Here is a 13,626-nt window from a genome sequence, read left to right as displayed (position 1 = left end):
CATCCCCTGCAAGAGTGGTGCTGTATCTCAGTAAATTGAAATATAGGAAAGCAGCAATAAAGCAAGAAAGGGTTAAAATTTCAGAAAGCAGATAATGAAACTTGTTTTGGGAATGCCTACACTGAATAGGCAGACTACAAAAATAAGAGTTCAACAAAGCATTGCAACAAAAGATCATCAGAAATGTCTCCGTTGGTTACACCAATAAAATGTGACAGGTTGGTATGTCGCAATCTGCTGGTAATGTATTCAGTGATTAGAACAGAACAGCAGAAAGCCGCTATGCTCTTTGAAAAGATTTAAGAGATCAAGCCGGTCTGCTGCAGATTCAGACAGCCTAAAATGTCTGTAGTCTCATGAGATTTTAACAGTTTTGGGGAAGTATGTTCTAGTTTTGTACTCTGCTCACTGACTTGAGCTTTTCATTTTCATTGGAAGAACTCCGCACTTTCCAACTCCTTCAAGTAACCTTTTTTCTTCAAACATGCTGGCAAAAGAGGAAACAATTAAATTAATTTTGGACCAAAAGAGAGCAAGCAAAACATTTTACTTAAACATTTCATGAAAATTGAGCGCTTCTGCAAGGTCTTCAATACATCAGATCCACCATAAAGCAAGCATTCCATACTTTAAGCAGTGAGCACCACTGTGTGGACAGTATCTGTTAAAACATCCTAGACAAATACTGAAGCAGTAAGAAAATATATATGTGCAATAGTCAAGACTACCCAAAATTAAAAGTTCTTTCAAAATGAAGATACTCAAAGAGAAAAAGAAAAGTAACCCTCAGGTTCTGTTAGATATAGAAATCCCTGTAGGAATCTGAGGAATTGTTAAGGGAAAGAACAAGTATTTTAATTTTCTTTTTCAGAAATGCTGCAATTCATTTCAACACTGTTAGAACATTTGCTAAATAACTTAATAATTAACTCTAACATCTAGAGCATATTTTCAATATATTGAAGACAAGTATCAGATGGGATAAACTCTTTTGAAAGGTTACAAGCTACATTTCTGTAGTGAGTGATTCGGGGTCTAAAGTATGTTTATAACAAAAGTACCAGGAAATACTGCCTTCTACAAAATACGTTGTATCTAAACTCAGCACAGAATAAGCTGAACAATGGAAAGAAGCTCTTTTCAATGTTTTTATTACAGAAAAAAAGGCTTACACTTGACTCCAAAAAGCAGCATTATTTTGTGAACTCAATTTATTACAGTGAAGTTGCTTTAAGAAACCTTTAGAAATCCAAGAAAAAATAAAATGCCACATTCTGCTCAGATAGCATTCTAAATTATTTCCAAAAATCAAAGTAAATCCCTTAAGTTCTTACCACTTTTCTGATCCAGTATATTACTTAGGATTTTCTTCTTCCCTATTCTTCGATAAACATAGCTGGGAGACAGATTTGTTGAAAATGGCAGTACATTTCAAGTTTGATTTTCAACCATTTTGATACTAAAATTCAGAAGTGACATGACATACTTTTTCATAAGTCTATCAGTTAAATATTACAGTTGTAGTTAAATATTACAGTTGTAGCAGATCCCAGTGTGATCTGTGTCTCAGTATTTACCATTTTCAGGTCCATACCTCAGAAGATTTCTCAGCAAGGTACTTGGCTCTTTTGACTTTACAGTCAAAATACAAACATAAATAACCACAAAAAAACGGAGGCTTGCAGTTGAAACAGTTCTTTGTAGTGCAGCAAAATTTTTTTTTTTTTTTTTTTTTAATAAAATACAATATAATGAAGGGCAGCATTCCAGAGACCACTTCAGTTTTACAGAAAGTCAAAAGCTGCAGGTTCAGACCGACCCAAAATTAAATAAGAAACTGATTTGTCCTTGAGACCTTACTAAAAGAGGCAAATTACAGATAAAGTAACATCTTACCTCCTTAATAGTTCTGCATGTTGAATATTCACACAGAATTGCACTGAAGTCCAAAGAAATTTACAGGCTTCTCATTGATTTTTTTTTTTTTTACCACGTAACTTAAGTGCATCTATGTAATGTTAAAAGAAGTTTCTAAGCACATTTAAGCTTCTCACTCTTCAAAGATACGCTAAAACTACATCTTAAAGTATTCTGCAGATCTAAAATAATAATAATAAGCAAGAAAACTCAAGTACCTATTTACAACCAACTAAGCAAATTTACTATGGCAAAAAATGAAAAAAGGTAAATCACAAAGGGAAAAAAAAGAAAACAAAAAGGAAGAAAAGCCACATCAGATACCTGCTATTCAATATTTTGTAGCCTCATTCTCTCCTCTCCTCCTCAAAGGAAAAAAGTTGGACTAATTCAGACAGGAGTTTTTCTGAAAAAATTTCCTGATCTCCTCAAACTTAAGTTTACACTACTTGTTATCAAGTATCTCTGAAGTGAGGCATCTACTTACTGTACTATGCACTGCAACATGAAGCCAACTCTTACCAAACTACTTAAACAGAATAAAATTTTGTAATTTTTCCTAAAAAGAAAAGGTACATCTTTCCCATTTAGGATTTATATCATCAAAAGTTTTACACTAACTTAAAAGATATTTAAGCTTACCTACAGTCATATTTAACATTATTTAATTTTGTGCTACACTGTGTAATTTCTTATGTGATCAAACTGCAATATACAGATGACATGAAAAACCTGTATATTAAAAACAACAAAAAAAGGTCCATGGATACAGAGAAGCAACACAAGCTTTTTTCTTTTCTACCTTCCTATGGCACTCTCCATGGCATCAACACCAAAAGGTCCCTTACAGCTTTTCCTTGAAGATTTTAATCCTGGAGACAAGTCAGCCCTTTTCACAGTCACAGAGTTGTACTAAAAATGACTTTTATGACTATAGTGAAAATGCATTACACAGACAAAACACCCTTCTTCCTATGAATGTTAAGGTTATGCTCCACTAACTCTGTAGGTAACAGTCTCAAAAATATCAATATCAACAACCTCAAAGATATGTAACAATCTGACTCTAACATTGTAAACAAGTTTTCACCATTCAAAATAGTTTGTCATTAGATTTATGCAAAACACTTAACAGGTGCTTATTTTTAAGTCTTCGTTCATCAAATTGCACTGTGGATTCAGAAAATGTTAATATAATTTGCATTAGAAATGTGTGTACTTACTCACACAAAAAAATTTAACAGATAGTCCTGTTCTAAAGAGAAGTTTGTAACATAGCTCTCCAGTAATTTCTAACTGCATAAAGCTCTAGTAAAGGTATTTTTACATATAACTCCCATATTCTCTCTATCAAGTAGACATTAACTGCCAGTAAATATATTAAGCAATACAAGTCTTCTAATTCATAACAATTTACTTTTAACTTTATATAAAATTAAAAAAGAAAAAAAAAGTATTTCTTCCAAAATAATGTGCAACCAGTAAAATAAGTGACTTTTTGGAAAACTCTAAGCTGTCTTAGCTATCAGCTTCTGAAAGACTTTATAGATCTCAATCTTTCTTGGTTTCCAGCCTTAATTTTGCAGAGTGTTTAGCAAGGTATTATTATGTTCATCATATACACTAAAGTCAAATAATATCATCTTTATTTCACTGTTCTAATGTACAATTCACAAAACTTTTCAAAAAATAGCATAGTCATACCCGCTCTTTACACTGCTTTTTGATGATCTATTAAAGACAACTGAGAGAACTTCCAATTTCTTTTTTTTCCCTTGACAATACCTGAAAACAGTTGAATACATGCAAATCAAAGCTACCATAATGCAGACAGAAAGGTCCTCTTTCATGAAGATCATCAATAAATGACTACCTTCAATAAACAAGTCTATTTGAAAATTCTAGAGAATTCTTTTGCTAAACAATTTAGTCTTTTTTCTTTTCTAGTATGTTTTTCTGTTTAAGCTCTCCATCTGAAAGTTCTGTACATTTTTCATTCTTTTCCCCTTCTTGTTCTTCCTCGCTGCCTTCATCTGTGAGCTCCTGATCACCATTTTCCTTTTTAGTTGCCTCACTGTCATCTATCCCTCCATCTGTATCAGCTGTGCAGATTCCATAGCACATAATGCTGATGACTCCCAAAGGCAACCCAAAAAGAAAGCATCCCAGAAGCGGTGAACTCTTGAACACGGACTGTTGAAGTAAAAAAACTGAAGTCAAAAACTCTTCTAGTAAATACACAAAGTTGCCACACAATTTCTCATGACTCCTGTTCAGACACAGGGAGTAGGAATCATCATATTATCCCCATGTTAAGTTTATAAAAAGTCTCATAACTTCAAATATTAAAGTGCTCCACTGGAATGGCGAATGATAATGTGCCATTAAGTTTGAAAAATAATTGCTCTAACAGCATTAAAGTAATAATAATTTTGATCTACACAAACGAGAACTGAAATGTTATTAATTTGAGTCATCATAAGGCATAAAACTACTCTATTAGAGCTTTCTATTAAACTGTATGCTATAGGTTTTACAGTAGATAAAGACAGACTTTTGGTTTTTAGAATCTGAAGGCTGAATGTAGCATATTCATACAAGTCTGTAAGCCATATATACAGAAACATTCAAGTTTCAACTTAAACTCATTGTGGAAATTCTTTGTTTGTCTAGAACAAGTGAAGAAATTGGTTTAAGTCTTCCAAATAAAATTCTGTTAAGCATAGTTAAATCTTTTTAAAATTGCACTAAATAATTTGCTTATGCCCTCACTAGACTGAAACCATAGCACTTTTGCATTCTGAGAAGTGTTATCAGTTTCAGTTAAAGATAAGTTAAAGTGTTAAGGAAAAGATTTTGAATTTTCCCTGTTCTATCAAAATATATGTCAATTTTAAAACAGGAAAGGAGTAAAAATGAAGAGGAGACTGACTGTGATTTTGACTATACATATACTCGAATATATTATTTAAAGCTTTAATCAAGACAGGTTCATTAGGCTTAAATCTACCATATCTACTAATCTAAAGAAAACAGAAGTCAAAACCTTCTATAAAAGTGCTTCTAAATCCTCTGAACAGGTTTGCGTTTTGACTGGCAAGGTTACTATCTTATTTAAGAAAAAAAAAAGAAAAAGGAAACTTACAACTACAGTGGACTTGGCGTCATAGATTATTCTCTTGATTCGTTGCAGAACTCCATCACCACCCTGTGCCTGAAATTTCAAATGGAACCATGTCAAAACTGTTGACAGTTTTCAGTTATGATGCCAAAAGTTCATTCTTCAGACCTTGCAATCTTAAGTCCCTTTAGAAGGAAATTAAAAGTAATTATTCTTACATCTCATGATGCTCAGAGACTCCAACTTCTCAAACACAGACAAGCATTTAATTAGTTGCCAAAAAATTCCTCTCAAACTTTTTAAAGCAATTAATGCCAACTTTAACAGTGAATTGGCAATCTTTACCATCTTTTACCATAGAGAAACACTAACAGAAACTGCCACATGTCCAGTTGTAAAAATTCAAAAATTGTGAAGAGGTCTCCTAAATTTTCCTTCAGCTGATGGACATCTATTTAAAWACAATGACTGCAGCTGTTAGGAAAATTTAAGAACTGAATAACAAGAGGATATGTAGTTGTAATAAACAAAGCTTGTGCTGAACAGCTACAGCCTATAGCCTAAATCAGGTCATCACCTGATTTAGAAAAGCCTTTGAAATATTATGGGAATCCAAAGGCAATTTGTCTGTTGAACAGGCGCAGTCTTCACTGGTTCGAGTTGCCAGAGGAATAAACGAACTGAAAAGCTACTCTTTGGAGGAAGTCAACTTATCAACACTTGAACCTGACCAAAATCCCCCAAACTACCCAAGAAGTCTATAAAGATTATAGACTTGAAGAAAACTACCTTGAATCACAAAGGAAACAAGAAAGTCAAGGTGAATAATCCAAAAATCTATCAAGGAAGAGGCGGAAGTGGTGATGGTGGTGGGGAAAAAACATTAAACACCCCAGAAATTTCACTACAATTCACAAAGTCTATACTCCCTTCCTTCTTTACCTAGTTATTTAAAAGACTGCCATTCCTTAACAGCTACACAATTTCTTGGGCCTAAATGTAATGTCATTTTTTAAAAAAATAATGTCATTTTATATATACATAGGCTCTATTTAGCTTAAATGGCATCACATATTATATTTTGTATTTATGAGAGAGCTGAGATAGACAGAAATGTGCATCCAGACAGCCCATTAGTCATTCTAATTGAAATTCTGTAAACAAAAAGTACAACTGGATGAGTGATACTGCAAAAAAATGCAAAGCATCACAAAAACAGAATTTCTTAAAGTTAAAAAGCAGATAGAAATCAATTTAACTTGGTGTTTCAATGAAGATATCTAAATACAGATTAATAGATATTAATAACAATTTAGAATTTTAAAACACAATAAAAAGAAATGAGCATTGAAGAAGTGAGAACTGTAGAACAAAGAATCACCAAGTTACAGGAACACCTTTTGTCTTTCAACTGGAAGCAAAACCAGTAAGTCATAAATAATAAACAGATCACTATCGTGTTAAACAGATCACTATCGTGTTAAACAGATCACTATCGTGTTATGCTACATAAATTTGTCAGATTAAATAAATTATCCCATATGACTGAAATAATCTAGTCTTTCTTATTGCTACTTGACCACCTAAAATCGCTGCTGGAATATAATCTGTGATTCAGCTACCGTTGTAAACATTCAGTATAAAGTACTTCGCGGCTCAAACCAAACATTCCAACCCATGCTTCTCTCAAAGGCCGCTGGAGTGATGGCTAGCATTGCCTCCTTTTTTTGTAAAGCCCTCTTGCCCTCTAAGTACAAAGGAAAGCTCTGATCCACGGTGTTGTTCCTCATCCACACAACACAGCTCTCTGCCCATCTTACAGTACACTGAGGGAGGGCATAAACAAACACGTATTTGTTTTGTCAAGGGTAAAGGTGTCCAACCCATCAATTCCAGATAGATTTATCAAGTTTGTTGCGTTGTAACAAAAGACAGCTCATTTTTAGGTTTAGAGCAGAAAGAGAGGTAGCCTCATATCTGTCTGAAACATGCAATGTAAATATATGATTGGTTTTTTGAATCTGAACCTATCATTCATCAAGCCACCAGATTTATTAGTTCACTGCTGAAAAGAAAGAGTACCGTTAAAGAAAGAGTGGAGTTACTCTAAGCAAGAGATTAAATTGCAATTTTAAATAACTGCATTTAAAGCAAACCAGGAAAAGAATAAAATTAACTAAAAAAATTTACTAGCTAACATTAAGCTACATGCAGAAAAAGAGTTACTTTGTCATAGTTTCTGAAATCAGAGCTGTGAGCAAAGGCATGCCTCAAGAATCACAGCATTCACTGACAACACATCATGAGAGACAGAAAGATAATGCACACTGGATAGCAATTTAGGCTAATCAAATTAATATCTTTAGTATCTAAGAAAATAAACACCAACCAATATATTCCAAGTCACACTGAAGACTTACTTCAGCTGTACCATCCAAGATATTGTTAATAAATTGAACCATGTCTTCTGTGTTCTCGATGTGCTTATCTGGTAAAAAATACTGCTGATTGGAGGTATTCAATACTACAATAGTGGGGATTGTCAAGTCACTGAAAATATAAAACAAGTGTTAGATATTTAGAGAAATACTTCATAAAACATTGCAATTCAAATGTCTCCTACATTGTTTAAAAGTGTATCCGGTAATCTTCATATGTGCTCCTAAAAAAGCAGTTGTGGCAGAAGAGAAGGAGAAAAGAATCATCTTAATGGTGCAAGAATATTTTTCATTAACATTTTTTCCTTCATGTCTGTGTCAGTTAAATTTCTGAAGCTTAGTGCACTTTACATACCTATACTGTGCAAATCAGGTACCTTGTGATTTGACAATTAGTAAAACATCTCAGATAGTAGCTGTCTATTTGAAATACAGTATCAGTACACACATGAAGTGCTTTACTGCACAAAGGCAAACTATAATCCAAAAATGCAATTCTATACAGCCAAGGTCCAACTGATCAGCTTTATCAATTAAACTCTACCTATTCAGGCAAAAAGATAAGATACCAATAGAAGTTTTACTACATCCCTTTTAGAAGCAGTACATGACTACAGGTAAGTTTTTAAACTGTCATTCATTAGCTGAACTTTACATGCATAAGCATTGTTTAGGGTCACAGAAACAAGAAAATTTAGGTTGGAAATGACTCTTGAGATAATCCAATTTACAGCTCAAAGCTGCACCAACTCCACAGAGCTGGTTTAGAAAAATTTATTACTGCACAAGTACATTGATCCACAAACAAGATCTAAAATACATTAAAAAGTCTTCTGCACCCTTTGCCAATTTTCTACAGAACTATTAATAATGTATTCAGACATTAGGTGTCTTTCCTTCACAGTAAAAGCACTGAAAACTTCATTTTTCTAATTTTCACTCTTGTCCAATAGTGACACATTCATGCACACTGCACATATCTAATATTTATGATGTCAACCTTAACTGTGGCAATCAGCCCATAATCAATTATTTCATTAAAATACTTATAATAAAAGTAATCATTCAAGGCTATATTTCTTAAAGCAATAAAAATGATTCAAAATTTTCTGGTATTTAAAATTTCAATTCAAAACTGTAAATATAAAATTTTAATACTTCACTGTAATACTGAAGTATTCAGCTTCTTTGGAGTTTAGAAAATCTTTCTGTGGATCTGCTGTGCAGACCAAATTCTTAAGTTGAAAGCATGATGCATCTCAAAAAATAGAGAAACTAGAGAAATAACAAAATAATTTAATCCTTTCAATTGGATTTTTTCTTCAACAATGAAAGCCTGCAAGATATATTTTTTTTTTCAAATACAACTTTTCTCTAGACATTTATATTCTCTACTTGTTAGGAAGAAACAAGACAAGGCAGGAGTCAGATCAAGTCAGGTGTTTGTGCAAGTGCCTACTAACAACTTATCAACATTTGGCCAAAATCTCTCATCCTAGCCAAAACAGAACAAGTTGTATTACTTGCAATTAAACAAGAATATGGAAAGGAAATTAATGTTCAGCAGTTTAACTCCCCACGTACACCAAATAGGGTTTGAATTGCATTTAGCAGTATGGCAACTGAGGTCTTCTCAACTTTCTGCAGAGCTACCAAAAGATGAACTTCACTTAAAAAATTTATATGCTATACAAAGATTCATGAAAATATTTGTTTCATCTAAGAGCTGAAGAAGTAACAGTTCAGAGAGACCAAGACTTCAATTTCCAATGCTGCTAATGATGTTAAATACCCTAGCTTCCACAAAAATATATCCTTTCTTTCAGTAATATACATTTTTTTTGCTTTTTACACACAGCTTTAGGTAATATCATTTTTAAACTAACAAAAGCATGTTCCTCCACTGCTGAAGCCAGTTAAATGATAACCTGTTTTAGTTATAGCCAAGTCCGTAAGTGTACTTCTGTCAAGAACTAACATAACCGTCTCCATGAATTATACACTATTTTATTGTGTGAGAAGTAGAATTTGTTCTCATGTGTATTTACTACATTTAAAACATATATATATAAAATATATATAAAAATATGCACACATATACACACTGCAATAGACTTCTCACTTTGCAAGAGGCTGTTTTGCTCGTTTCCAGCTGCTGCCACCTAGTGGAAAGCCGAAGCACTGACAATACAGTTTTACTCAAATTACTCAAGTAACCAGAAGAACTCCTACCTGTATTACTGAATATATTTTGCTGATTTCTACTCATCCTGGAAACATATAATTTTTGTTTATAAAATAAAGCTAAAGCCTGTGACTAGCTTAACAGAAATTGCTATATATTATAAATTATAAAATCAAGCATTTTGGAGAGTGACGTTAAACAAAGCAGATGTGGTAATTGCTACAAGATCACTACTGCTGTAAATGCCAGTTTTGTCTTCTCCTCCTTTTCCTCCCTTCTAGGGATCTCATCCTCCTGTCTCCCTTCTTTATACATCAGTTCCTGTATTCAGTAGAATACATAGGAAGACATTTAGTTTTCTGATAAATTAGCAAAGTAACTTCCCTACTTTCCTAGCCAAATTCTGCCAGGTAAACAGGCTCAAACAGCTCCGTATACAATCAGACAATTATAAGAGGCTACACAAAACAGGCAATAATTAAGGAAGGAGCGTCCCACTTTTGGCAGCTATAAAAATCATAGAATCGTAGAATCGGTAAGGTTGGAAGGGACCTCTGGAGATCATCTAGTCCAACCTCCTGGCTCAGCAGGGTCACCTAGAGCATGGTAGACAGGGTCATGTCCAGGAGGGTTTTGAGTATCTCCAGAGAAGGAGACTCYACAACCTCTCTGGGCAACCTGCTCCAGTGCTCCGTCACTCTCACAGGGAAGAAATTCCCCCTCACGGTCAGGCGGAACTTCCTGTGCTTCAATTGCTGCCCATTGCCTCTTGTTCTGTCACACGGGACAACTGAAAAGAGTTTGTCCCCGTCCCCTTGACACCTTCCCTTCAGGTACTCAGACACATCGATAAGATCCCCCCTCAGCCTTCTCTTCCTCAGGCTGAACAGCCCCAGCTCTCACAGCCGTTCCTCATAGGGCAGATGCTCCAGCCCTCCTGATCATCTTTGTAGCCCTATGCTGCACTCTCCTCAGTAGCTCCCTGTCTCTCTTGTCCTGGGGAGCCCAGAACTGGACACAGGACTCGAAACGAGGCCTCCCCAGGGCTGAGTAGAGGGGCAGGATCACCTCCCTCCACCTGCTGGCAACACTCTTCCTAATGCACCCCAGGCTGCCATTGGCCTTCCTGGCCACAAGGGCACATTGCTGGCTCATGGTCAATCTGTCATCCACCAGCACTCCCAGGTCCTTCTCTGCAGAGCTGCTCTCCAGTAGATCAGCCCCCAGCTTGTACTGGTGCCTAGGGTTATTTTTCCCTAGGTGCAGGACTCTGCACTTGCCCTTGTTGAACCTCAGGAGGTTCCTCATTAGCTCAATCATGAGCTCAATCACACTGTTTAACTTCAATTGCAACATAGTCATTTTCAAACTACTTGTATTCAGATATTAATCTACATGTATATCCACAGGAACACAGACAGTACCTCCAGTGCCATGATGAAGTTCCCAGGACTTTTAGCAGCACAAACACTTGCACAGTTTTAGAGTGCATTTGCAAATCTATCTGAATTAGTTAGGCTGACCTTGAAGTTTTCCTGCAGTCTTAGATTTAGTAAGGATGACAGCTGCAAGGCCAAATATGAGGGAACAGATACTGTGCAACACAGATAATGTCTAACACAGGTAGTGCATACTAGTGCAGAGCCTCAGGATCCCCAGGAGAGGGATTTGATCAGCCCTTACAGGGCTGGCATACTTATTCCCATTTCTCCCTTCCTTGAGGACAGAAGAGAACAAGTAGTCAACTGCAAATGCCAAGCAACTAAATATTTAATTATGTATTTTTTTAATAAGGATCACAATAAGGGCAGACGTTAGGCATTTTGTTAAACAACTTAAAATTTTTTAGAAAGTATTACTTTTTTGCATCAAGTGCAGATGACATCTATGTATTTTATAGTTCTACACAGAAGCATATTTCTGTGCATTTTAACATTCAAATTCATGGTGAAATCAGGAGTTTAAGGCATCTATTAATTAACTTATCCTCTCCTCTCCAAAATCACTCTTTAAAATACTGATTGATATCTACCTCTGTTCTTACAAAGTTCTCTTATCAGACCTCAGGTAATCACTAAACTTTCCTGAGAAAACATGGCTAATGAAGTAACAGCCACTTGCAATGAGTAGCCTTAGATATCTGCCAATAAGAATAAAACATGTCTCTCCAGAAATGAATACAAACATAGATAATACATAAGTATTATTAATATTTTCTGTTACAAACTGAAGTAATTTATACAGGAATTCTTCAGAAGGTTTGCTTTAATTAAATACAATTAGTGACAAGTACAGGAAGATAGATAAATAATACTCAAATAAATTTACTTACTCCATTAGTAAGCTATTAATGTAATCATTTCCATCCATATGGCCAAACTGGAAATCCCTGGCAGAGATACAGTGAAAAGCACAACCATGAATCAAAAAACAAAATAAGTTTCAGTATCAAAAGTTTTTCCTTAAATATTTTTCTTACAAGTGAAGATGACAGCATTCGCTGAATACACAGTATATTTTGAAAAACTGACCAGCTCAGAGAACAGGTAGTCTTCGAAAACATGACTGACGAAATTGTTTTATGAATGAATGAAATGGTATCATTAACATTAGCATATTAACTACAAAGCAAATACCATAACATTATTTTTATGTCAAAAGTCTGTCTTAGAAAGTTGTCCAGTTTAAGATGCTGTAGCACCACCATATACATACCTGTGAAAATGGTCCTGATAATCTCTAGCAACTTCCTGAATAATAGATTTTAATCTGAAGGAGAAGAAAAAAAAGTAACATTGATATGCAGGGTATATTCCACCAAAATCCAAAAGACATTTAGATTTCTGTAATAAGCAGGAACTAGCATCTCATCAGCAATTTCCTAGTTCCCCTAAAACAAAACACCCTGTTACCTTGCTTGGTTTCTTGACGTTGAAAGGCTATCTAACTATTTAGCCTCAATCAGAGAGAAAGACAGACAGGCTGCCTCAGTCCATCTATTTTTTTCTGAAAATACAGCATTGTGCTCTTGAATAAAAAAGACACAGAAATACAAAAATAATATACATGGAACTTGAACAATATGTTCTTAGCTGATGCACATATGCAGTCAGAAAGGGAGTCAGAGAAGTGTTTTTCCAATCTCTTCAGCAATTTCTGACCCAGTTGAAAATAACTGCTTTGAATACAAGTTCCACAAATAACTAAAACAGGTAAGCATCAAATTAATTTTAACACAACTGAACTGAATAATAATCTTTTGTATAAGCCTATTAAGTTTATCTCAGTTGTCTGAGCTCAAGCACTCTTTTCTGTATTAAAAGGTAGCAAAATAGCTTTAAAATAAGCGATTCAATTACTGTCACAAAGATCAAAGACGCTTATTTCCTCCTGTGTCTCATAAATGACAAGAGCGAGAAAAGTGATAGAGAAACTGCAATCAAACTCTCACTGAAAACTCACATGGACTATACAGCCACATACTGAGTAAAGTCAATAGGTTGAAGTCAGGTTGAAGTTCTAATTTGGAGATCATTCACAAGTTAAAACCTTCCATTTAATCTACCAATTTCTGAATAGTTAAAAAGTTTCATGAAATTTCCAAAATTCTATAAGCCAATAAAGTCTTCTGCCATACCAACATATTTTTCTCATAGTGCCACCAATACTCATTTCTGTACCTAGTATGTTCCACTGAAGAGTTTTTATCATCAATGACTGCAATAGCCACGAGTTTTCCTAAAATAACAAATAAAATACTTTAAAATCATTTAAAAAAAATATACACACATTCTCTTATGGAAAATACTTCTAATCTGGAAGATCAAACAGGAATTAATTTCAAGTATTAAGCAACCTGGATGGAAAATAACCTCCTTTTCTTAATTAAGTTCCTATTTTCTTAAAATACTGAAATTAATACGTGGCTTAATGCAACATCTTTAGTATTCTATGAGAAGCATGGA

General features: G+C 34.5%; 1 protein-coding gene across 2 annotated transcripts in view; it reads right to left on the bottom strand.

Moving 5' to 3' along the window:
- Positions 1 to 1,135: 1,135 nt before the first annotated feature.
- Positions 1,136 to 13,626, bottom strand: part of TMX3 (thioredoxin related transmembrane protein 3) — a 29,687-nt gene continuing 17,196 nt past the window's right edge. For both annotated transcript variants that reach the window (XM_085307759.1, XM_085307760.1), the window contains exons 11-16: positions 13,342 to 13,399; positions 12,377 to 12,430; positions 11,994 to 12,050; positions 7,459 to 7,588; positions 5,063 to 5,131; positions 1,136 to 4,110 (exon numbers count right to left, since the gene is read on the bottom strand). In XM_085307759.1, the coding sequence (XP_085163885.1) occupies positions 3,844 to 4,110; positions 5,063 to 5,131; positions 7,459 to 7,588; positions 11,994 to 12,050; positions 12,377 to 12,430; positions 13,342 to 13,399 (635 nt within the window). In that variant the 3' untranslated portion in view covers positions 1,136 to 3,843. The remainder of the gene's footprint in view (positions 4,111 to 5,062; positions 5,132 to 7,458; positions 7,589 to 11,993; positions 12,051 to 12,376; positions 12,431 to 13,341; positions 13,400 to 13,626) is intronic.

Source organism: Rhea americana, unplaced genomic scaffold (genome assembly GCF_003343005.1).
Source record: "Rhea americana isolate MKP2758 unplaced genomic scaffold, rheAme1 scaffold_263, whole genome shotgun sequence".
NCBI lineage: Eukaryota > Metazoa > Chordata > Aves > Rheiformes > Rheidae > Rhea > Rhea americana.
This window is presented reverse-complemented; position numbering and strand designations above follow the sequence as displayed.